Raw genomic sequence first — 23,733 nt, 5'->3', positions numbered from 1 at the left:
TTATACTTTTATTCCGGTACGTTATGAGTGGTGGCGTGTGGCGAGAAGTTCAGAGTGACCAGTTCAAGAAAGAAAGGCAAGGCAAGGCAATAGTTGAGGTTCCCCAAAAGTCGTCTGAACGTCGCGATACATGTTCATCTACTGGGTAAGTCATTGACTCGCTATCCGGTACGGGGACATAAAATTACTTCTTTCAGAATGGGGCTCTTTGAGAAGTCCTCCAAAATACACATTCGTATTCACCGTCTCTTGACGTGTAAGGCTAAGTGAGAGATCGGAAATCTATCGCGATTAGACGTCCACGATTCTTCGTATTGGTGAAACGAGTTTTGTTAAACCGCTGTCCCACAATTACTAACCGCCAGGGTAGTGGGGAAGATACGAGGCTTCTCTCGCTTTTCTCCACGCAGCAAAATGACATCATTACGGAGACTATGTCGAAATTCGTTCGAATAGATGCGTACAGGAAGAATCCCTCCCAAGAAGACTGATAAGACGAGAACGCTTTCTAAAGGAGAATTGTTTGAAGGCGCTGAAAGTAGCTCTCTGAGTGTGGTGCTCTCATGTAGCCAATCAGAGAAATATTAACTTATTCCTTTAACGGTTAAAGCTAGATTAGACACTGTTCTCATTGGCGGAGCACCATGCGCTAGCCGAATACAGGTTCTCTAAGATGCAGTTATGCTTGATTATGTAATACTGGAAGACAATTTTAAGTCTTGGATTGTCTGTGATTGCGTCCGTTTGTTTCAGAGAGGATGGCATGCTCAACATGCGGCCGTGAGTGTCCGGGGAAAGCCACCAATCGCCCAGAAGAGTCGTCGCTGGTGGGGCTGTTGCTGCCCACAGCGCCCAACTAATATGCGAGTCACGTGCCGTAGCCTGAACCATTTAATCGACGCAATTCAGCTCGATCCCTAGCGAAACAGGAATACGAAGGGTAAAAATCTTGGCCGATGGCTGGAGCTTCAAAAACAGCCCGTTGGGTTACGAGTCCAGCAATGAATCCGACTTTGTGGCTGACCAACGAAGACTTTCATAAATGGAGCCCCAAGAACTACTCGGCGCTGCTCGTGAAACCAGCGGCAAGCATGAACCCCGATAATGGCAGGGTTTCTACCTTGCAACTTCGAGGCCACCAAACCGACTTGATGTGAAAAGGCTTGTGCAAACTGCCAATCAGTTTTCTTCGTCAAAGCTTGCCAAGCAAGCCGCCCAAATTTAACGTCGGTTTTCTTTTCCACCGAAGTATTCAGAACTCAAGCTTCACAATTTATGCCTTCATGGCCTGTTTACCTTGCAGTTCCTGCATCCACATAAACGATGACTAAGGAGACCTTGGTGCCATCACTTAACAAGGGGTGTAAAGCAGCGAACGTTCGGCTTCGTAAAGCGGCTTGAACAAGGGAACCTGCTCCCTTCAAGCATACATATAAACGAACTAAACTTCCTCTTCAGTGGTTTCCAAGACATTGGAGGACTCGGCAAGAGATAATGGCTTCGACAACGATAGTTCACTCATGGATACACCACGACAGCCAAGCAGATAGCAAAAGCCTGTCGTCACAAAAAAGCCAGGTCTTTCGACATGTTGCCGCACACCGAAAATGGACACGACACCAGCGGACGTGCAAGTTGCGGGCCTCAGCTCTCGACCTATACCATACGTTTCAAGTTCAAGGCAAGCAGAGTCCTCAAATCGAAACTCATTTTACTGGTTCATGCGACCCTTTTGACACCCTCGCTGTCCCTCATACGTCTCAGATCGACGAATTGCTTCAATTTGACTACAAACTCCTATCACCAGCTTTTGGCGTCTCAAAAATTCCTCAGCATCGAGCTTCAATGTTTCTTCAAGATGAATTAGCTGCCTATGGGTTTCTAGCCCGCATTGCAACCATCAAGGCGCGATTCGATCCAAATCCAGAGGTCTTCAATTTTATCCTGAAGTTGAAGGCGAAGGCGATGCAGCAACTCCGCTTGAATCTCTCCCAGACGGCCATTGCTCGTCTTCCCCGGGCAGTCATTTCTCTTTTGTATGCAGAGACGTGGTGTCAGAATCTTGAAGCTGTGACAGTTCATGTGCGCCTGCTGGAGGCTATCAATAACCACCATGGATTGAAACCCGATGATCTTATCTGCATTCTCCACTCAGATATCCAGCGTGCTACATTGACACTAGGGAGTCCACTCTTCATGATGGACGACAAGACATGGGACATCTACGAGGCGGACTACGCACCATCGCCACAGTCCGAGGATAACGACAGTAATGACATCCAATGGCCTCAGCTTCGACTTCTGGTCAACATGAGAAACGCTCTTATGGCGTTAGATGTACTGCAGGCGTCCGAAATGTCAAAAGCTGTCCGACAGTCTGCTACCATCAAGTTCCTTCACATCATGAGGGTTCTTGTTGATCAATACAATACGAGCTCTGATAATATCGAGCAGTACACAGCTTTGGCTGCGCTCTATGAGCTGCGACGAGAAGCTAATATGGAGAAAATACCGCTTGGTGCAATCAATGTTTATGACGCAGGAAAGCTGATTCTCTCGAGAATACGACAATTGCTTGGACTGGTGTCCGACGATCCGCCGAGTTTGCGTCTGTGGGTTTTATTTGTGGGGACGATGTCGGGTGACAATTGGTTCAAGCAGGAATTCCAAAGGCAAGTGAGTGGACTGGGACTCGTGAATGCAGACGATATCAGGACAGCCCTACATGTTATTGAGCATCGAGAACTACCGGATTCCCTTATCGATCCTCTACTTGGGGCAGCTGCATAGTAGGAGGATGGAATGCAACAGATTTCTGCGAAGAGCTAGATCGCAGCATAGCAAAGTGTCCCGAATGGACTCTGAACATTCACGATCACCATGACTTGAGGGGTGAAATGTTCCATGATCTTTTTGGACGTGCGAGCTTCGCCTCTTTGGAGTTCTCAGGAACAAGCTTGAATTCACTATTCCGGCAGGCGCAAGGCTGCGGGCTCCACATATGCAGGAGACTTTTGTGTTACCAAGTCGAGACTAGCCGAACCCTAAAGTCGCACCACTAATTCGACCTAGCGCCTGCCTGAATCGACATCCCCGCTCATGAATTAGCTTCCTTTCTCACATTTCGGGTCGATCGTGTCGCAAAAAACCATGGTCGTTTTCATTCAGGCTTCGGTGAGTGGGATAATAGTTGAAGGCATGTATCACCTGAGCATGCTATCTGGAGTTTCCTGCTACAAATGCCCTTTAAATGACAGACCGCGAGACGACCCAGGTGACCGTTGTGGAAGGCCCTTCTCAAGACGAATGGACCTCTATCAAAGGCATATTTATTGAGCTGTACGTGCATCAAGGAAAAAAGCTATCCGAAACTCGGCAGCTGCTAGCTGATCAGTATGGCTTCCATGCGACGTGGGTTGCTTCCCTTTTGATTCGGATCAATTAACTTCGGCTAATAAGGATCATGAATGCAGTGAAAAGGCGTTCAAGAGACGGATAGCAATGTGGAGAGCATTCAAAAACTACAAGTCCGCCGAGAAAGAGGCAGTTGTAGGCTTTATGACACAATCTACATATACGAATGACGCCATGCCTTCGTTCCAGTTGCACGGCAAACCGATTAAGTGGGATCGAATCAGGCGATTTAGCAGACCCCAGGGGCGAAAGCGAGCACGGGGAACGACCGGCGTCCCACCGATAGGCGAGAAGATTCACCTGGATCTACACCGGAGCAGCTTTCGGCCGACCATAAATATTGACGAGCGGATTCTTTTCTTAACCAAATCTTATCTAGATTGGAATATTTCGTTTTGGAGTCCGCTAGGCTTCGCCAATCGGCAGCAACGACAGGACCTCTCAAATCCCGACGGTCGAAGTGGGGATAGTGTTTCACGAATATTCAATAAATGCTTCTATGACGCTATCCCGCTGCTTTTGACCAACAATACAGTGCAAGCGTTCAAAGAAATCAACCTGGCCTGCAGCCTTGCATCGCATTGTCTTCAGAAATCACCATATGAGATATTCCTGCGACTTCTTCGACTGTATTCATACCCTCTCTGGGGTCGATTCCCAGATGTACGGTGCCAAATCGTGAATTTCCTTCAAGCTCTGGCTTTCCGCACTCTTGCAGAAGGACACGCCTTGAAGCCTTTACTCAAAGTATGGACGCAGGGGGAGATAGAAGCTAACGCCGGCCGGGTCGCTTCCATTCTTCGTCTGTCCTCGGACAAATTTGGTCCTGCCAGTGGACTTGACGCCGAAGAATGGGCTTGGATCCAGGATGAAATCTGCTCTCTGAATTATCAAAGAAGAGAATTCTCTGACGCGCTCCGCATCGCCCAGAGACTTGCCGATGATCCCCGCGTGCCTCGCGGCGTCCATATTACGTCCTTGCAAATGATTGCACGGCACCATCTATTGCACGGCCAGATCGAGGCAGCCGAGCCTGTCCTTCTCGAGACTCTGAAGATCTGCGCCGGCTATGACCGTGAGGACGACAGGGCTCGATTCCTCCAGCAGACGTATTCCGACATGGGATACATATACGACGTCAGAGAAGACCGCGCTCAGAGCTCCCATTATTACCAGCAAGCACTGGAGAAAGCGATCCAAGTGCAGAATGCGGCAAATATTGCATCAATACGGTGTCGCATGGACGCTATCGCGAGGCTGCATGAAGACCGCCAAGGAAGCCCAACGGAGACGCGACAGGGCAATGCGAGTAGTTGGGCGCTTTGGGCCTTTTGTCGGCCATACTCTTGAAGATAACACACCCCAGCAGGTGGTCAACTCACCCTCTTGATCCGTGTAGCAGATGAGCGAAAAGAGGCGAATTTCAGAGCGACGGCCTACTACGCGAAGAGCGACATCCAGGAACCCCAAAATTCTTGACCGCCAATACCCGCAACAACCCGATCAAAGAGCCCGCAGGCCTCCTTCACAGATACGCAAAAACAAAAAGCGCAGGCAGCCATCCGGAGGGGTAGTGACCACCGCTCCATTGAGCAAGCGTCCGCGCCGACACGAAGCGCTCAACGAAGGCGGGTCCGACAAGACTCACAGCGGAACATTGGAGCAAAGGGGACGGAAGGAGAGATGATGAAAGATGGACAGAGGAAATGAGTGGGAAACGGGACGGCACGGCAGACACTCGGACACTGAGGGGTTTATCTTATGTTTTTGATTCTGGAATCCGAACGGTTCATGCAATGCGAAGCGAACACAATCCTGGCGTTCATGGATGACGATGAATTCGATTAGAAGCGGAAGAGAAGACCTCTAACCTTCAAAAAACGGTCCGAGGCTTTATTAGCAGGGCGCCCCTGCCAGTGCTCAAACGCTTCAGCTATCTCCTCTTCCAGCATGCGTCTGGTTAATCCTCGTCTTTGAATCTTTTTGATCTTTTTGATAGATTCCAGATCGAGAGATTTCCATCCCATTCTGTGTTTCAGATCACTGGCTTGACATCTCGCCTGTTGGACGCGTGTCTCTTGCATTGAGGTCATCGTCTCTTTGAGATTTTTCATCGCTTTCATGAAAAACGCTGCAGCATCCCCATTGACTTCGGAGCCGCCAGCCCATTCTGTCACCGGTGGAAGCTCTTCGCTGACTTTGAGTGGAGACACACTTCTAATTGACCCGACTAGCATATCTGCGGAGCCCCCCACCTATGTCGATGAGCATGTAGGTTTTGTTCAGTGACAACTGGTTCTGGTCTTGTGTTTTCAAATAGAGTCTTAGCGCCAGTGCAGCCTCGGACACCAAGTAAAGCGATGGTTCTTGGATACCAGCCCCCTTGGCTGCTGCAAGATGTGTTGCCTGTGAAGGACAGTGTAGTCTGCAGTATAGCAAGAGCAATGCGAATATTCTGCGCCTTTTCAAGTAGCAGTCTCTTAAGGTCCGAGGGCTGCTCGGACTTGGGCCACTGAAGCTCCGGGTGGTTAGTGACGGCGAATTCGACGGCACATTGAAGGAGCCACTGTAAAAGCTGCGAAAACAGTCGAAGGGGGACTATGGTCTCTTGTAAGTCTTTTTCGTTTCCTGGGGTTTCGTTTTCCTCATGGTGAGTGCCAAATTCACCAGCAGAATTTTTCATATCCAAATTTAAATTCTCAACTTGTCCTTGCAGTTCTAGCGTCTCATCAACAGGCTTCCTCTGTGCTGCCATGTGGCCCTTGTAAATCATGGGCTTGAAATGCCGTATGATCTCGTGAGCATCAATCTCATCGTTCTTGAGTGCTTCGTCCACCTCATGACCAAACAGCGGTATGGGGATCGACTGTCTACTTCCCCTCCGTGTTACGGACCTGAAGGCAACTTGGGGCCGGACAAATGACTTGCCATCGGGAAATTTCACGATCTCACACGGACCACATTCGTCGGGAAGAGTCTTGCCGTTGACGGTAGCCTTTTTGATGACGAGTATTGCTGCCTTGCAGAACTCTGTACCCGGATCGAGAGACACTCGAAGATGGTACAAGATCTTTTTCTTGGGCTTGGATTTCTTGCGAGACTTTGTTTGATGAACTGAGGTCTTCTCCCCATCAGAAACTTTGAGTCTCTTATTAGATTCGGCTCCTGTGTCGCTGTGCTTTCGCTTAGGCGCCGTGGCACCAGGCCGGGTTGATCCCTCAGCTGGCTTCGTTACATTTTGTGTAGGCATTGTGCTCCACAATCCCTGATAGCCGGTCGATGTTTGACAGGATTGAGAAGCCGCTGAACAGATTATCCGAGTAAACTGGGAGGGATGTGGCATGAATTGGGTTTGTATCCAGTAGTGGGCGGTTTGTTAGGGAGCGACGCTTGAGATGTCGACTGGAAGAGATCTCAGACTGGCTGGGAGCGCAGCTATTTAACAGAGTGAACATGATAGACTGTAGGTCGTAAAGCGACTTTGCTTCTCGACGCGGTGAATACAAGCAAGGCCTGAGGGCAGCGATGACAGCGAAGGCAAGACAGTGCCTTTGTAAGTTCTTTGTGCCAACCATTATTGACCACGATATCCAGTACAACGATGACGCTCAACAGCACGACCCGTATCATTTTGCTCCTTTTGCTCCTTTTACTTCTTTTGCTTTTTGGGTCGGTGGTGGTCTCATCCTGCCCCAGCTTCAGCTTTGGCCCCATCGGCCATAAATGATAGAAAAGGGGGGTGGTGGTGTGTGTTACAGCAAACAAAGAAGCCAGCTAGACCAGCAAACAAAAAGCACGACTCACAGCTCACCGCCCACATTCCTAGATCAGCAAGTCAATCTGCCACGGCACATTCCAGGCCGGGTTTGTTTAGTTAGTATATACATCCTCGCCCCTGCCAGCCGCGGTCTTCCTCTTTCTCCTTGCCTTTCCTTTAAAGCCCGAGACCAGCCCATTCTTCCCTCATGCTTTGCTCTTTCAAATTGGTAGCTGAGCTCCAGAGCATACTTCAACATCTGACTGCGTCTTCAACCTAAAAAAGCCCATTATGGGAAGGCGGCGCGCGTGGTCGTCAGAAGAGACAAACGAGCTGTACAATGCGCTAGATGAGTGCGTCAAAGAAGGACTCGCATCATTTCACCACGCGGTAGCAAAGATTGAACAGCACCTTCTGACGACCCTCAAGAAAGAGGACACCCCTCTGAGCGAGAAGGAAGTCAAGACGAAGCTGTACGGGTCGGGCAAGAAAGTCGGCGTCAGTGCCGAGAAGCTTGTTACAGAATGGCGTCGGCATCGTCAACAGTTCGTTGCAGAAGGCCACCAGCGGCAAAGCGCAACTTAATCCGCAAGGTCTTCAAGCCAGCAAATTAGGAATTCAACTCTACCGCAGAGTCTAGAGCAATCATCGGACCGCTCCCCTTCGCCAGCTACCGACAGTTTTCACCTCTTCGCCAGTTACCAACGACCTCCCTGAGTCAACTGCGGGCAATCCCCTCCTTGAGAGGGTCTTCCATGATGGAGGTCTTTTTGGTGGGCCTCGTCGCGGTGATATACTACATCCCCAATCGAACAATTCTTCGGAGAGCTCAACGGCGGGGAGTAGCGATTCGCCTGGGGACGCCTTTATTCCATCATAAGGTCAAGAAGATCATAGAGAGTGCCGAGTTTCCGCACGGTTCCCTGGATGAAGCACTGCAGAAGCGCTGGCGAATCTACTTTCACAGAAGAAAACATGGTGGTCACATTGGCCCAGGGGACGCTTATCACGCCCTCTTCGAGGTGGTTTGACTGATCCAACACGGCGTCGAATCCTTTTGCAAGGCCTGCCCTGTTGCCCATTTGACTGCATCTAACCTCACTCGCGTTTCCCTCGGCCTAGGGCGGACTCTATGCTACTTGTTTGACCGAGGGTACGTAGAGTCAACTTTGAAGACTCTCCTTGCCGATCCCTTCATGACTGTGGAGGTTGTTCTTCGCGCATTTGCCGGGGCTGCCATGTTTGTGAGTCCCTCATGTCCTTTGCATATGGATGATGGCAAGATCATGCTTTAAACTCTCGCCTGACATCGCTAATCTAAAGAAACAAGAAGAACTGGTCGTTCGCAGATCTCCCAGCCCGAAAAGATCGTCGAAACTTCATCAAAAGCGCACTGGGTGGTAATCTTCTCGAATTTTGCGAGAAATGTAAGGTCTTCATCGGCGAGGAAGGCCAAACCCAAGTTTTCGGGACTTGCACGGCAATTTCAAAGATCGAGTGGAAAATGGGAACATCCAACCCCTGAAGCCCAAGCAGCGTCTGAAGGGGAAATCCTGGAGTATCGGCGTCTCCATCTGTGGGAATTCGAACGTCATATGGAAGCTGCCTTCCTGGCCGCACTTAATTTCAATGCGAGAAGGTGGGTAGCTGACCCTGACCAGGAATTCTCCATGATATATCCCAAGATTGGCCAGTCTTTCGACAAAGAATCGATGATACCGGCGGACTCGCAGACTGACTACCGGAAATTGCCCACGGACAACAAGGTTGCCCTTGCCCTGTGTCCCGCGGTGTACAAGACGTGGGACTTTAGCCCTGGCGACAGGCGACACACTTGCATACTCAAGGCCTTGGTCATGGCGGCTTTGGTCGGGATGAGACAAGGTTCGGGTATCTCCCGCTCACGGATATGCCTTGAATATGCCCAGCGGAGGACCGAGGGTCGGCTGACGGGCTTCTAATTTCTACTTGTACAGTAATATCTTGCCCATTCTCATCGACATGACATTTTGTTTTACCTATTGACCTGGGCGCCGCCAATGGCATGATCATGGCTATTTCTACAGCGATCGCTCCTCTCATTTGTTTTTTTGCTAGCATTTCGTACGAAGGGAATTGATGAAATGATACAGAAAAAAAAAAGAGAGAGAGAGAAAGGGAAACGCGTCCTCGGATGCTTCTAGTTCCTTCCCCACCGTTTCCTTATGGGAGAATAGAAGCAAGGAATAATGGATATATATTGGCTATATATAGCTAGGACATAAGCGCAAGCGAGACACTTTACGAGGGGGTACATATACACGGGATAGGATTTATTGACGTTCTACGACTCCTCTGGATGAACAAACAAAAGGAGAAGGAGCAAGAGGAAGAACGACCGTTGAGAAAAACTCTCTTTTTTGGTTTCATTGTATCTTTGCTACTTGCCTGTACTTGCCTGTACTTGCCGTACCAAAGCTCAAAGATGTGATGTTGGATCGGAGCTGTCCGACCAAAGATTGAGTAAATGAATGAATAGGCAGGTCACTTCCACTGTGAATCATTCCAGCCCAAATCAGCGTATGGATCCCTTTTCTTGTCGGCCCTCGGTACATGGTGGCGCCTCTGCGATTCCTCATCCTTCCTGTCCCGTCATTCAAATCCGCTTCAACAAACCAATACCCGTATGAACAATCACATTCATTTCCATCGAGACATCATCAAGTGCCACAAGCACTAATCCACGCGAACCACATACTACTTCCATTTGTCTTGTTTTCTTCTCAATAGCTCGGCCAGGCGAAAAAGGATGATACCCTCTCATGTTTTATGGCTGAGCATTCCCATCCCTCACGGCATCAATTCTCTGCCTTTCTTGGGGCTCCAGGTTGTCATAGTACCTTTCAGCCAACCCTCCTTCCCAACTGTCCAGGCCAACCTTATCCTTTACCGCAATAAACGGGCTCCGATACACACTAGCCATGCCTTTGTGCTTCTGGATATAGTATCCCGCTACTCTTGCCCAAAATCCACCCCTTGCAACCCAATCACTCAGCTGCTTCGGGACGGGTCGGTCATTGATGAGCAAGCCCGTGGGTCCAAGCGGCCGCTTCTCAAGAGACTGGACGAGTAGAAGGGACGGATCGGCCATAGGAGGCGGCGGAGGATATTGGATTACCGAGGAATGGGGTTGAATTGGTTTTGGGATTGGGAGCTGGGGCTTGTGTAGCATCAGCATACCCCCATGGCCACTAGTGTTGAGCGGATCGTAAATCGAGCGCTTGGGAATGTAACTGCTGATTTGCAGAGGATTAATACTCGCAGCGGGAAACGGTGCCATATCGTGTATCATGTCTAGATCCATCATGTCCATTGAAGAGGACCTCTTTAATCCCATGTGACTCAAAGGGAAAGAGATGGATGATGCCAAACCTAGTCCGGAGAAACTTCCTCTCGCAGAGCGATGGCCAGCACTAGATCCGGGTGGGCTGATCTGCGTGGCATTCGGGTTGATAAATTGAGGAGGGTTCTGCGGATCGAGTGGTTGCATGGAGGGGCTTGCGGTGGACGAGCCTGCATGCTGCAAAAAGGAAGCAGAAGCATCATGTTGCTGATGCAGGCCAGGACTGGGAATCATGTACGAACTGCTTGGTCTGCTACCCGGTGGAGAGTTCTTCTCTGCTTCTCTTTGGGCCTTGATTTGATCAGGGCTCTTAAATGGGTAAGCCGGGTTGGAAATCCGACGCTGCCGTTCGACTTCGGCTGAAGGTGGAGGTGGAGGTGGTTGACTTGTGGCCGCACGGATTGTTTCGATGCGGGATTGTTGATACGGAGTACTTGGAGCCGAAGATCCTGCAGCAGTGTGATTCGAACTGCCGTGGTACGGGAATTGAAGGTGAGATTGTTGGACATACGAAGGGAAAGGAGAAGTGGCAGGGGATTGGGATCGACCATATTGAGGTGTTAGCATAGAGTTAAGACCTGAATTTTGGGGATGTCCAAAACCCGGGCTCTGACTTGCGGCAGCAGGGTTCATCCAATCACTGCTGTATTCGTATTGCTGTGACCGCATGTTTGAAGTCATCATTGTGGGACCATAGCGACCAGTGTTATCCAGGGTGGTGAAGCTCGGGAAAGGCTCATACTGCTTGAGCGGCGGCAGTGATGGATCATTTGACCACTCCTTCATATGCTTGGCATGTTGAGATGCTTGCTGTTGGAAGTGTCTCTGACGTTGGACAGCATCATGGTCAATTCCAATACCAGTATGGCGAATGGAACCGGTGGGGTTCTCTGCGGCATCCAGCTGTCGAGCTTTGGCTTGCTGTCGCTGAAATATCCGTGCCTGCTCGTTCAGGCGAGCCTCTTGGCCGGTCACGATGTCTCGATACTGCGATCGCTTAATCTGATTGGCTTTTATTGGCTTAATCTGGCTGCTGCCGATCGTGAGATCTTGTGTTGTTCCGCTGAACGTTCCCGGAAGGACTGAAGATTGCAGAGCCTGCTTGTCGACGGTCTGCCTGATATTTGCCATTGCAGCACTCTTTGCCGTAAAGCTGGCCCGCGGATGGGAAGCAGAGAGTGCTTGGCGCTTGGGGTGAGGCGGTGGTGCCATGGCTGTTTTGGGAGGCGCGACAACGTCGAGGAAGTTCGACGCAGGATCATGGACAGGTTTGTCAGGATCGGCGGTATAAAAGGCCTTCCCTTCTGATGACGACTCTCCAAGATAGATCCACAGTTGCTTTTCCTGGCTGAGGTCGACAGGCTTCTGTGCTTTGTTAACGAGAGGCAGAGCAGAGACAAACTCTGCCCATTCGGTTCTTGGCTCCTCAGCAAACAGGTCGCCTGGGCTGGGCTTCTTCTCGGTTGATTCGGGGAGTGAAGCAGTCTTGCCTTGAAGCTCTTCGGGAAGGTCAAGCGCATTTGCACTTGGCTTTTGTAGATACGAGGTGGCAGAGTCGACAAACAGGATCGATGTCGGATCTACCTCTTTTACTTGTTTCAGATCTGGTAGGATCTTCACAAGGACCGAGTCTTGGCCTTCTTCGTACCCAGCAATGACCAGGCCTGCTTCAATGTCGTCGGTATTGGTGGCTTGAAATTGAATAAGGTCCCCTTCCTTGAGGCTGAACAAAAATCGACGGAATTCGGCATTCTGCCAGCAGCTGTTTGCGTGATTGCAGGCGGAAAGTTCGCTCGTGATCCTTGTCCGTTTGACTGTGCGATGCAGACGACATCTCCAGTCGAACCCAATGTCACGATACTCCACCCCTTCGTGCCAAACAGCGATTTCGCCCTTATCGACCTGTACACCAGCTTGCATGGCACAGGTCGCGTGGTATGACTTGGTGCATTTCGCCGATGAGCATTGAAAGCACGAACCTTTCTTCAGCCGACACTCGTAGCACTTGAGTTCCAGACGATCTTTGCTGATGTTTTCAACATTGTAAACCATTTCCCTGCCGTCTTTGCTGGCAATGTAGGTTTCTGGCGTGTACATGGCACAAGTTCTGTGAGCACGCTGGCCGTGCGTCGTCGGCAGAAGCTCCTCCCAGGAGAAATCGTTCGGGCACAGGCAGCAGGGCTGGTTCTTGCTGACTTTTCTGATTTTGATGATTTTCCTGGCTTTTTTGTTCGGTCCAAGCTCCTTCGAAGCTCGTTTTCGCTTCTGTGGGACTTTTATTTTGCCTCTGTCGCTGCTCGGAGGTGTCGGCAGGTCTGTTGGTTCGTCCTCATCTTCGTCGTCTGTGACCTCAACTTCTTCGAACTCGGGTGTTGGTTCGCCGTTCATCCTTCGAATGAACCATTCCACATCGATAAAGACACTGTCGGCTTCACACTGGCACTTTCGTGCAGTCTTGCCATATTGTAACCAGTTTTCAATGGCGAAATTGACAGACTCTGCGCAGTTGTAACCCAAATTGTAGCCGGAATGGTACCCAATTGGAAAGGTGATGATAAACTGGCCTTCTCGATGGACAACTTTGTTGACATTGACACCGAATTTCGATTTGAGTATTGCAGGCGATACCAGATAAGTCTTGTGGCGCAGGAACTGGTCGCAGTTCTTCGCATCTGACGACCAGATAGACTTCATAGCCGCTTCAAACTTGGGCGCGTCTTTTTGAGATACACTGTACCATTGCTTCGGGGCACCGAAGTGAATGTAGTTGATGCTGTAAAGATCCACATCTTCCAGATGCCACGCAAAGGTTGCTCGCCACATTCCAAGGTACAGGTAAGCTGTGTTGACGCCGGGAATTGGTTGGCCCAAAAGGTCGAGCAAGTTGGGTAGTTTCGCGACATTCCATTCCTTAGTATCGTCGTCAAATAGAGATCCCGGCATATCGGCAGCGTACATAGGATTGCTGAAGTTCAGACTTTTCCAGTATTTCTCTTCGAGTTCGTCGCAGCGCTCGGGCGTCCACTGATCGTTATCATATACCCGATAATCAAAATCGCGGAAAGCCTCTTCGTCGATTTCATCAATGGCCTCGCGAGCATTCCGCAGTCGACGAGCTGCAACGGTGGTTTCCGATCCCTTATTAATACCCAAAGCTTCTTTTCTAGCGCCATTTTTGGGTGGTCGTCCTCGTGGTCTGCCAGTGCCAGGCGGTCTGCCTCTCCCTCTCTTGGCCTTGATCGGGGTTGGATCAGCAGTTGAAGAAACTGCCTCATCTTCCCCTGCCTCATGGTCCAGGGCGGCTGGCTTCACCTCGGGACTCGTCGGTGTCGGCGGGGCGAGAAGGGTGGAATCGTGATCAGTTGGTTCCTCTTTAATAGGAATGGATTTGGCACGACTGGAGGCTCTCTTAGAAGCCTCAGGGGTTGCCGATGCTTCGGTTTTCCTGCTGCGAGCAAGGCCTCGTCCGAGTAATTTGTCGGCGTTGAGGCGCTTCTCACCCCGTTTGGCGGGAGGCTGGTTCTCAGTCTGCTCGCACAGAGATTTCCACTGCGGCAGATTGTAAGACCGCATTTTCTCCATGTTTCGTTGCGTATAGATCCCTTGGGCACCATGGAATTCCTGCGTGATGGGGTTTCTAATCTTGATGGTCTTGACGATTTCGTCGAGATCTTTCCGCTCACGTTTCCTGTGATACAATCAGTCCTGTGAACCACGGTGAAAGTGATGTCCGCCAAAGATAGTCTGACAACAAGGTCCGGCAGGAGCAGCGACATACCATTCTTCAGGAGGATCAATCAGGACGATACCTGACTGCATGCCATAAGGATCCACACCCTTGACATATCTTTGAAAGTCCTTGAACTGTTCCATTGTCTGTTGTCCATGTTTGTCAGCCTAGTATTCTTTGCTTGCGCATCACATCGTGTCATGATATCGACCCGTATGGTACATACTGGAGTAAAGATCGGGACCCCATTCTCATATCTATCCGGTTTGACCTCCGAGAACTGTTCCGCTTCGGCGCCAGCGCGTGCAGCCTCCTCAAATCTCATCCTATTTTCCTCGTCTTCAATGTCATCACCAAGTTCGGAGAGGGAGGAACTCGAAACTGCGTCATCGTCCTTGTGACTCCCCTCGTCTGTAGTGGGAGGGGTATGAACTTGAGGCGGCGCTGGGAGAGACTGGGACATGGGATCTCGATTGTCCAAGGCAGCGGCACCAAGCCCATCGGGGACAGGGAGGGTGGTGGTCGCAGGCAAGGTGACTGCTGCCATGGTCGGAGTGAGGAAAGGCGGAAAAGGCTGAAATCGGGTATCTTTGGGGGTGGCGAGCGGACGGGTTCGGTCAGGGCGTGTCCAAGCACATGAAGAGAGTTGCAACGAGACCCGTCGCGCCCTCTGACCACGAGCTTTGACGGGGATACAGAGCGATGTCTATCGTGAAAGAGAGCGCTGTTGATTGTTCTCACGCAGGGACTGACTGGGCTGCGATGGGAGTCGGGACGTTGAATCGAGCAGTCCTGGGTCGCGCCCAACCAGGTCTAGCGTGGTGAAGGAACTATCTTCTTGGCATGCGAAGTGCCGGTCGTGCATCGGCGCTATTATCAGGCCACTGGAATACCAGCAAAGACCAGCCTGAATACTACATCGTAGGAAACAGTCCTGCGCCAGTGGATACAACGCTCTCAAAACCTGACAATTTTGGCTGAACTGTTGGCTACAAACTAGATAATCGGAAGATCGCTGGCTTCTATCTCCAAAGCTTCTGCACCACGCATCGCACCTCCTCAAGACATCGCCTGTGGCTGGTGTCATCATCCTGCACCCCGTATGCGCCTCTTCGCAAGCCTCCTGCAAGTAATTGGCTCGCTTGGTCGATCCAGGCACAACACCCCGGACCGGCCTGGGACTGCGAATGCGAACCATCCCCCGCAAACGCACACAAAAACCCCTTGTGCTGCCAGGCTTTCCGCCTGGTTAATCATCTCCCCGACCACACATTCCCATTTGCCCAAATGCCGTCCAACCAGCACAATGCCATCCTCCAATTCAGGATTGGTCTCGTACTAGTACTCACTCAAGGCAAGCTTCTTACCCACAGTCCTCCTCCTTTGTACAATCTGTTCCGAAGGTTTGGGTTGATCCTTTTTGAGCGCTTGCAACAGCATGCCGGCATCAAAAAAGCCATCTAGAGAGACATCAAGGTCAGTGAAGATCCGCAATCAACGATACGCGAAGGAAAACTTACATCCACCCAACCCATCATCTTCCACCTCTGCCGTATCCAAACTCGTAGGCGTTTGGAAGCCATCAACCTTGGAAGCTTCAGTCTTGATAACCCGGCCGCGAGATTTGAGGCGGCCGTCCTTGCCCGCCTTTTCCTCTGCTTCTCTGGCTCGGGTGATCTTGGAGGCTGCAATGTCTTTCGTTTTAGTAGCTTTCAGCAATCGGCGGATTTCATGCAAGTATGATTCCAAGCTGTCTACGAAACGTTGGGTTTGCCGGTGCTTGCTGCTCGCACAAACAGAAATAGAGTCATCCTTGATGATGTACCCGATGCCGAAACCGTCTCCGGAAGTGGGCCCGAAGCCGAAATGGCGCAGCGACGGATTGCCACAGTTGGATGTACTGATGATGGTGTTGTTGATCTTGTCCCAGCCGGGATCACTGAACAGGGCTGGCATATGCTGTAGAGCCGGCGCAGGCGAGCGGCTGGACTCGGTCCCAGTCCGAGAACGGCTGATCGGTGAAGATGTCTCCTCTAGTCGTTTCGGACTACCCAGGTCGCTCATGTCGGTGGGGCTAGAATAGCCGTTCGAGCTGAATCCAGCAGTACTGCCAACCTCTGCTGACTCGTCGTTCACCTTGCGCTGCCACACGCAGTACAGAGCGTACAGATGCCGGTCTGGACCCTGTGCTTTGCTCGATTCCTTGGTGATGGCGGTATGTTTCTTCGTCGCCGTTGTCAGTGCGTCGACCTTCTTTTGAGCGGGGTTGTCAGCCCAAAAAGTTTTGACGAATTCGACGCATTCCGGCGTGACCGTGCGAATGGCCTCCGTCCGACCATGGAAGAACGTCTTGGTCATGGCAGGTTCATAGGTATTCTCAACACGACCGTAGAGACCATAATATGCTGCTTGGAAAGCCATTTGCACAAACGCATCCGGGGAGAAGCCCATCGAAGTGATGAAATTCTTGCCGTAACCGGCGAAATCTAGCGTCTGGAACTCATTTTGGTTGATGAGGTCCGCCAGCCGTGTCTCCGCGAACCGCAAGGCAATCTGCAATTCAGGGTGCATGTCCCACTCGAGCTTGTGAGGAGTGGTGCTCACATCGCCAAAGCTGTTAGGGTCTCGCTTTGAGGGGTCGGGGCTCTGGCTTGTCCACAACGTCGGCGCTTGACCGTTGATGGACTTTGCAAATCTCAAAATCGTGTCGGTGTACACGTCACTGGCAAAGCGGAGGACAGTATGGCCGTCCACGCCTGTGTGCTCGAAATTGATGCCGGCACTGCCGTTCTTGCAGACAATGATCTGGAGCTTGTCATACCATCTGTTGGTGCAGGTCCCGACTTGAACACCACGCTCGACCTCACTAGTGCCACAAAGCATGTTGCCGCAAAGTTGGGACACGTCGGCGGGCTCAGTATAGTCCAAACAGACCATGAACAGGGCCGAATCGACGATGCTAAGACAGTCCGCATTATTGGAGCCTTCTTCCCTGGTCAAGAGATCTCGGAGGTGTGACCAGACCTTTCGGTTTTCGGTACTGAGCACCCCGATGGCACCTTTGGCGGCCTCCTGGATGGGTGTCTGCTGGGCATCGTCGACAATAACCTGCAGGTTGATGGCAAAGTCCTTTTCCGTCATAATCAGGTCGTTATTATCGTCAAGAACGTCAAACCAATAAAACTGACCGCGGCACATAACAACAACATGCTTAGAGTCAGAATCCTGGCCGATGATGCAGCCATTCTCGGTCGGTACTCGTGCAGTTCCGAAGAGTCGAGAGTATTGGTACATACACAGCGGCGTTCCTCTTAAGGTGTCTGGCGGCAGCTCTTCCTTTCTGACTGCTCTGACGAAGCAGAGAGCGGAAATCACCAAAGAGGCCGCGCGTGTGACTTGGTTGTTCCGGGCTGGGGTTGGATCATCCTCGAGAAGAAAGAACGGGTTGAGGTTCAAGACGACGGGGTTGTCATAGTTCAGATACGAGTCGTACCAAAACTGTTCGATATAACTAGTTCGGCCGGTGGCATACTTCTTCAATCGGTCTTGCAAATCCTTACCTTCGTTTTCAACGAAGTCCCGAACAGCAGCCTTTGTCTCGTTGTGCTCCGACGGCGACTGGAGCGGAGCGAGAGCATCAAGGTATTTCTTCATAGTCGACTCCAGTTCAGGTATGGGCAACTTCGGAAGCTTGTCCTGCGCTGCAAAGGTGATTCCTTGTTTGGAAAGTTCTTTCTTTAGAGACAAAGGTTCCTTCTCCACCTTGGTATAGGCGTCTGTGGTCTCTTTGGCCGCCTCAAGCGACCGCTCCACTTGACCGTTCGACATATTGGCGTGGACTCCGTTCTCCCGGGAAGAATTGTTCAATGTCGCGTCGAGGGATTTAGGGCGGGCAAAGTATCTGGCTCCTGTCCCTGAGGAAGACATGGTCAATATCTGAATCATGCGTACAGCGCAGCCAGCACAGTGGCAATGTTCAAAAGGCGAAGTGCGGTACGATAGAAGTAGTGGCAGTCATGCAAATAGTAAGAGGGCATGAGGAATGCGATTTCCGAGATGGAGGGAAGGGAGGCACGCCCGAATGTCTGATGAGGGAGGAGCACACAGATTGCGGGAGAGGAAGAAGGAAGAGAGAAGAGCTCTGGTCTAGAAGAATTCGTGCGAACTGCATAAATTGTCATCTGGCACAGGGTCAGGATGTCAAGAGGGGTTTTTCACGCCCTTGAACCTTGCCCGAGGGCAGCATTTCTCAAAGCACCTCTTACAGAGCCGATCTGTGCATGTGAAAGGGTGCAGCAGGGATGGTGGTCGTATGACGATAGCATCTGCCCGGTTCATTCGCGACCGGGAGGTATCGCAAGAAGCGCGAGATTGCACATGGACAGGGAACAGGTGTGGGCAAGTGGTCAATGTGTGTTTTCGCCGTGGGTGCGTTCGGAGGAAAGGAAAGAGACGTGGACGTACAGAGTGTTGGAAAACCGCAGAGCGCAGTCTGACTCGTCAAGAGGCTAAAATCCGCCCGCGCTTTGGGCGGTTGGAGGGGCCCTCAGTGGCCTGAGAAAAACGACCCTCCTAGGCGTGGGAATCGCTGCGCCGCGACGATTGGAGTCAACCGAGGTGGGAGGAAGAGTCAATGAGTCCGAATCAGACTGGAGAACTCTATGTCCGTGTTCGTCTGAAGTTTAGAGAAATAAATGTCCAAAAGAGTTGTCTGCAGCACTTGCAAACTGGGGGGCAGTCGTGTGGTTCGACCGAATACCAGCACCACTTGTGACTTGACCAATTCGGAAGCTCTGTGACGTATTAATATTTGGATATCGAACCATCCCAATCCCCAAGCTGACATCGACTGGGCTTTGCAGCCCTTTAAAAGGCCTGCGATCCTAGAGCTTCTAGAAAATCTAGAACGAGAACGGCGTTCTCGTCCCACTGTTGGGATTCTTCGCCCTTCTCGCCAGGTCAAGGAACGACGGACGGGTGATCGGAGGGGGGGTCGAAAACAATGAAACCGGATCATGAGGAAAACTTGGGTGTCTGACGACGAGGGCGTGAGCTGCGCTTCCTTTTCTCCGCAAGCCAAACCTGGGGAAAGGAGTACATGGTGGAAGGGATCGAGAGATGGTGCTAGTGTGCTAACGGGGGCAAGGGGGGGTTCCAGACAGGGCGGAAGTCGAAGCCGGGATAAAACCGAGACGAACTCGCCACCAAGCAGACGGAACTTTTGGAAGGCTGTAAACCACTGGGACTCAATTGAGGATTTTGCAAATGCTGTTGATACACTTTTCTGTCCAGGTCTTACTTTGCAGACTCGAGCCACCTCCTTCCTCAGAACCTCGCCTTCCTGGGCACTCTCACCTCCTAAAATGGTCTTCAAGCCGCACTCCCGGTGGCCAAGAATCAAGATCCAGAAAGGCCATGATGTCCAACTCACCAGCGGAACTCCAAGATGGGTACATACAGATGGTGAAGCAACATGCCTGTAGAAAAGAAAAGAAAATACTCCCAACACTGCTCTCTTTATCTGCGCAGCTGCTCGCAAACCCGCCACCAACACTTTGCACATGCATTTTACCCGGTCCTAAGCACAAGATAACATGGCCATTGGTTTGGTTGCTTGGGCTTGGAGGTCATCCAATGAATCGTGAGATCATCCAGAAGCGAAGCGCCACTTATAACGTGACAGTGGGCAAGCCGCCAGGTTGCAAGACGTTCGCAGCGTACTCGCCACCAAAATTGCCTGTCAAAGTCAAGTCAGCAAATCTCTTGCACATCCAGAGACGAAAGGCCGTCAAACGGACATACCTGGTGGACTATAGTTGCAGACGGTGAAATAAGGGCTTACATTGCCACCAGTATTGGCCAATCCATTGGGACAATACTGAGTGGCACAACCGACAGCGGTGGTCGATTTCCAGACAATCTGGGAATAATGACCCCATTTTTCGAAGTTGCTCATGTCCGGCTCCACCCCATACGCCGGGTAAAAGTTGATCTCTCCATTGTACATCTCGTCCGTGATCATGGCAGGGATACCTGAGGGAGGAGCACCAGCACCAATGTTCTGGCCATAGCCACCACCGCCGGTGGAAGTGTCATGAGCATAAACACAGCTGGCGGCGATCTGGGCGGCGATTGAAGCCATCTGATCACTCCAGGTCAGATGTGGCACAGACGCGTTGTCGCGATGCATGTTGTGAGAATCGAGAATTCCCTGCTGATAATCCGAAGAGACAGAGGTGGAGGCGGGTGAAGGTGCCGCTTGAGCGGGAGTCGAGGCTTGAGGTGTCGACCAAGAATCAGAGGCTGGAGATGGGGCAGGTGTATCAGGAGGAGCAGAGGCAGGAGAAGGCGACTCGCTATTCCATCCATGCCATTGGCCCCAACTATTCCAATTGTTGCCGCCAGAGCTAACTTGGGCAGATGGAGTGGGTGTACCAGCAGGCGGATAGCCGGTTACTGTGACGGTCACGGTGTACAGGTCGATTTCGGTCACATACTCGCGCTTGTCAAGAGGGGAGGCAGCAGCCATACTGGCGCACATGGCGGCGATGGCGAAGGTTGCAACAGTCTTCATCTTGAATGAATGATTGATTGATTGATTGATGATTGATCGAGAGTTGGATTGGAGGTGTCTGTGGGCACGAAACAGCAGATGACGGCAGGGTCTGAGCGTACGGATTGTCACTGTCTCTAGCAGGAAAGCAGAAGTCGTTGTTTAGTGACTGTCTGCTGTTGGCCGCGTGAGCAATGTGCTTCTGTTGACGCAAGTTCTTCACACCAGGTGAGGCAGTATGTGTGGGAATGGACTCTGGTCAAAGAGCTGGGTTGACAATGCTCGGACGATCTAGTCCAAACAGCACGGTCACTGACTGTGCTTCTGCTTGTGCTTCTTGAGCGATAATTGGGGCAAAATGTGGCTAAGTAGGTGGCGAAAAGAGCGACTGTCCGATTGTGTGCACCTCGAGAGAGTGAAGAGGGCTCAAAGGGACTGGAGACGAAGGTAAGGGGTGGCAGATGGCCTAAAGAGGGACTGGAGGTGAGGTGGAAGAAAGGCGGAAGTTGAGAAGTCGAGGCTGTCGAGGTGAAGAGAATGGTAATAAAGGTGAAGCCGCAAGGGGTGTATGTTTAGTGGAGGCCTTGATGAAAGCGGGCGCCGACCTCCTTTGAGACGGTGACCAGTCGGAGAAAAAAGAGCACAAAGAAAAGCGGCTCCACGACGGTCCTGCTCCAATTGCAGACCTGCAGCGACAGGGCCTCGAGGGACCAGGGTGCGCTCTGGCCTCGCTAGCCTTCGATGCAAGGACAGTTGGCTCCAAGTCGGTACCTGGAGCTTAACCGGACAGGGCCTAATTGCAGCTAAGTCCAGATAGGGCTATGCCCGATACAGTTGGGGTGCTGGGGAGTGATGGCGAGTGCGGGGAGCTAGAGAGCCTCGGAGGTTGGGCGGGAGATTTGTCGCTGTAACGATCTGGAAGGGCAATCTGGACTGAAACGCCCACGTCGACCAGGGTGGCAGATGATATTCCAGTCTTTGACCACTGCCCAGCGCCGAAGCCCACGAAGTTCACTAGGCTCACTTGGCCCCAAGAATCACAAAGAGCGAGACAGAAAGAGCGTGGTGGCGTGGTGCAAAAAGGAGATGAGAGGGAAAAACAGAGGGCAGAGAGAAAATCAGCAGGCGGGAAAGACAGGAGTGGGCTTTTTGAACAAACGGGAAGACACAGAAGAGCACGGTTGCAAACTGAGGCCTGGTTTGGAATTTCACCTGGCCCTCCTCTTCCTGTTCCTGAGCAGGGAATCATGTTGCTCGATATATGGACGGGGCGTGGTCTTTACATGTCGACTACCGAGTCCTGGTCGACCAGAATGCGCCGAGTTGGAATTTCAGCTGGGCGCCTCTGGATGGTGTACCTCGTGCTCCCATCTGCGACTTCCCGGCCCCTGCCACCACGCGCCCGCAGGTGAGAATCGAGATAATAATTAGATCGATTCCTCGCCAAATTGGACCGCGCATGGTTGAAACCGCACCCCCCCCCCCCAAACCAAGATGCAGTTCCCTGCGCTGACGTGTTCAAGCAGGGTTTAGTGGGTGCAGTCGGAGAATAAAGTGGCTTGCAGCTTCTAGGGCATGATTAGGAGCACCCATTGGCACCCACTGGCACTCAGAGGGGCACTCAGAGGGGCGTGGCGTCTAGCCGCTTATCAAATTGCGCCCCGGAGATCGGGCTGCTGGGGAGTCAGCGATTGGCCCAGACTGCCGAAATTCACATCCCAGACCGACAGGGCTCCTCGCTACCTGATAATACAACCGATCACTTGCCCCGTTTTTCACATTCCTTTTTGGCGACGCTCTAGTTTGTTTCATCTCCTTGTTCAAAGGCAGACCACTATCAAGCAAGGTGAAGTTGTGTCACACTATGGACATGTGTGAACTTGTCCCCCATCCAACCACCATTCTATGGAGCCAGCTTCTTATATACCGTGTGCCAGCATTCACGTCGAAAAGGGCATTCATCCACTCCTTCCAGGCTCATCGTGACTGCGAACATCCTTGCGCTTAGTCGAACCCGTAGATCATCTAGACGAAGAAATGCAGCTGATGTGTCCTATCTTGGTTCAAATGCCATCGCCGGCCCTGTTCTCCTCACCCTTTTCATCGGTCCACGCCGCCGTGTGCCCCCGTCAGCTGTGTTTTCCACGGCATTTCACCGCAGACTAGCACATACGGAAAGAGATAGAAGTACGCACACCGGACGAGCAGAATCGACAGCTCCCAGTTGAGAATCGCTGCCGCTGAAACGCTACTTCTACATATCCATTCCTGTTCTCCCCTTCCAGTCGCCAGGTAGACCCCGGTCTGTTGTTTCAGTTACCAGAGCTGAGCTGAACTCTTCTGCCATCTTAACAAGGGAGATTAATCTGATCGGAGCGTCGATGTGCATACCTGCTTGAAAGGGAAATGCAATACGCACCAAAGTGTACGGCTCTGCACAGCGGCGGCGACGCGGGTCAACAACTGCACTACACCTCTGGATGTCGAGGACTGGATGCTGTCCTACGTCCCTGCGTTACACCTGTACCTTCCCAAATTTCTCCAATAACTGTTGAAGTCAGTACCTAGGCACTTAGGCTGACTGGTGTATGGAATTGACGTGACTTTCAGCTTCGCCTCACGAAATGGTCTCTCCGTTGTCAGTCATCTGGACTAGATGTTGTCGTGATATGGTCAGCTGCTCAGCCCGAAATGTCTCAAGCCAAGCTGTCACCTTGATCGTGCCCACCTCGGATTCTTCGCACCACCCAATATTTTGTGGGTTTTAACGAGTAGTCAACAGAATCCATCATCTCACTTTGAAACACGCAGGGAATGCAAGTGCCTGGCAAGATTGTCAAGGTATCTAGCTCGAAACAGGCGAGCGAACAATCATCCCTTACCTATTTCTATCTTCA

General features: G+C 51.5%; 8 protein-coding genes across 8 annotated transcripts; 4 read left to right on the top strand and 4 right to left on the bottom strand.

Moving 5' to 3' along the window:
- Positions 1-1,494: 1,494 nt before the first annotated feature.
- On the top strand, positions 1,495-2,790 carry A1O5_06986 (uncharacterized protein; the record flags this gene model as incomplete). Its single annotated transcript, XM_007747575.1, has 1 exon — positions 1,495-2,790. One exon carries the CDS (start codon positions 1,495-1,497, stop codon positions 2,788-2,790), a length of 1,296 nt encoding a protein of 431 aa, XP_007745765.1.
- Positions 2,791-3,588: 798 nt separating this feature from the next.
- On the top strand, positions 3,589-4,764 carry A1O5_06985 (uncharacterized protein; the record flags this gene model as incomplete). The annotated part of the gene is made up of 1 exon (XM_007747574.1): positions 3,589-4,764. The coding sequence occupies one exon, from the start codon at positions 3,589-3,591 to the stop codon at positions 4,762-4,764; it is 1,176 nt and encodes a 391-aa protein (XP_007745764.1).
- Positions 4,765-5,258: 494 nt separating this feature from the next.
- A1O5_06984 (uncharacterized protein) lies at positions 5,259-6,664 on the bottom strand (the record flags this gene model as incomplete). The annotated part of the gene is made up of 2 exons (XM_007747573.1): positions 5,259-5,631; positions 5,670-6,664. The coding sequence occupies 2 exons, from the start codon at positions 6,662-6,664 to the stop codon at positions 5,259-5,261; spliced, it is 1,368 nt and encodes a 455-aa protein (XP_007745763.1).
- Positions 6,665-7,462: 798 nt separating this feature from the next.
- On the top strand, positions 7,463-7,756 carry A1O5_06983 (uncharacterized protein; the record flags this gene model as incomplete). Its single annotated transcript, XM_007747572.1, has 1 exon — positions 7,463-7,756. The coding sequence occupies one exon, from the start codon at positions 7,463-7,465 to the stop codon at positions 7,754-7,756; it is 294 nt and encodes a 97-aa protein (XP_007745762.1).
- A 611-nt stretch (positions 7,757-8,367) lies between these two features.
- On the top strand, positions 8,368-9,132 carry A1O5_06982 (uncharacterized protein; the record flags this gene model as incomplete). Its single annotated transcript, XM_007747571.1, has 2 exons — positions 8,368-8,415; positions 8,521-9,132. 2 exons carry the CDS (start codon positions 8,368-8,370, stop codon positions 9,130-9,132), a joined length of 660 nt encoding a protein of 219 aa, XP_007745761.1.
- An 845-nt stretch (positions 9,133-9,977) lies between these two features.
- Positions 9,978-14,830, bottom strand: A1O5_06981 (uncharacterized protein; the record flags this gene model as incomplete). Its single annotated transcript, XM_007747570.1, has 3 exons — positions 9,978-14,241; positions 14,332-14,429; positions 14,510-14,830. The coding sequence occupies 3 exons, from the start codon at positions 14,828-14,830 to the stop codon at positions 9,978-9,980; spliced, it is 4,683 nt and encodes a 1,560-aa protein (XP_007745760.1).
- A 791-nt stretch (positions 14,831-15,621) lies between these two features.
- A1O5_06980 (carnitine O-acetyltransferase) lies at positions 15,622-18,210 on the bottom strand (the record flags this gene model as incomplete). Its single annotated transcript, XM_007747569.1, has 2 exons — positions 15,622-15,743; positions 15,804-18,210. 2 exons carry the CDS (start codon positions 18,208-18,210, stop codon positions 15,622-15,624), a joined length of 2,529 nt encoding a protein of 842 aa, XP_007745759.1.
- A 1,742-nt stretch (positions 18,211-19,952) lies between these two features.
- Positions 19,953-20,857, bottom strand: A1O5_06979 (uncharacterized protein; the record flags this gene model as incomplete). The annotated part of the gene is made up of 2 exons (XM_007747568.1): positions 19,953-20,020; positions 20,086-20,857. 2 exons carry the CDS (start codon positions 20,855-20,857, stop codon positions 19,953-19,955), a joined length of 840 nt encoding a protein of 279 aa, XP_007745758.1.
- Positions 20,858-23,733: the final 2,876 nt, after the last annotated feature.

The sequence above is a fragment of the Cladophialophora psammophila genome, assembly GCF_000585535.1.
Source record: "Cladophialophora psammophila CBS 110553 chromosome Unknown aczJe-supercont1.10, whole genome shotgun sequence".
Classification (NCBI taxonomy): Eukaryota; Fungi; Ascomycota; class Eurotiomycetes; order Chaetothyriales; family Herpotrichiellaceae; genus Cladophialophora; species Cladophialophora psammophila.
The sequence above is the reverse complement of the archived record's forward strand: the minus strand, read 5'-3'. Positions and strand labels throughout refer to the sequence as shown.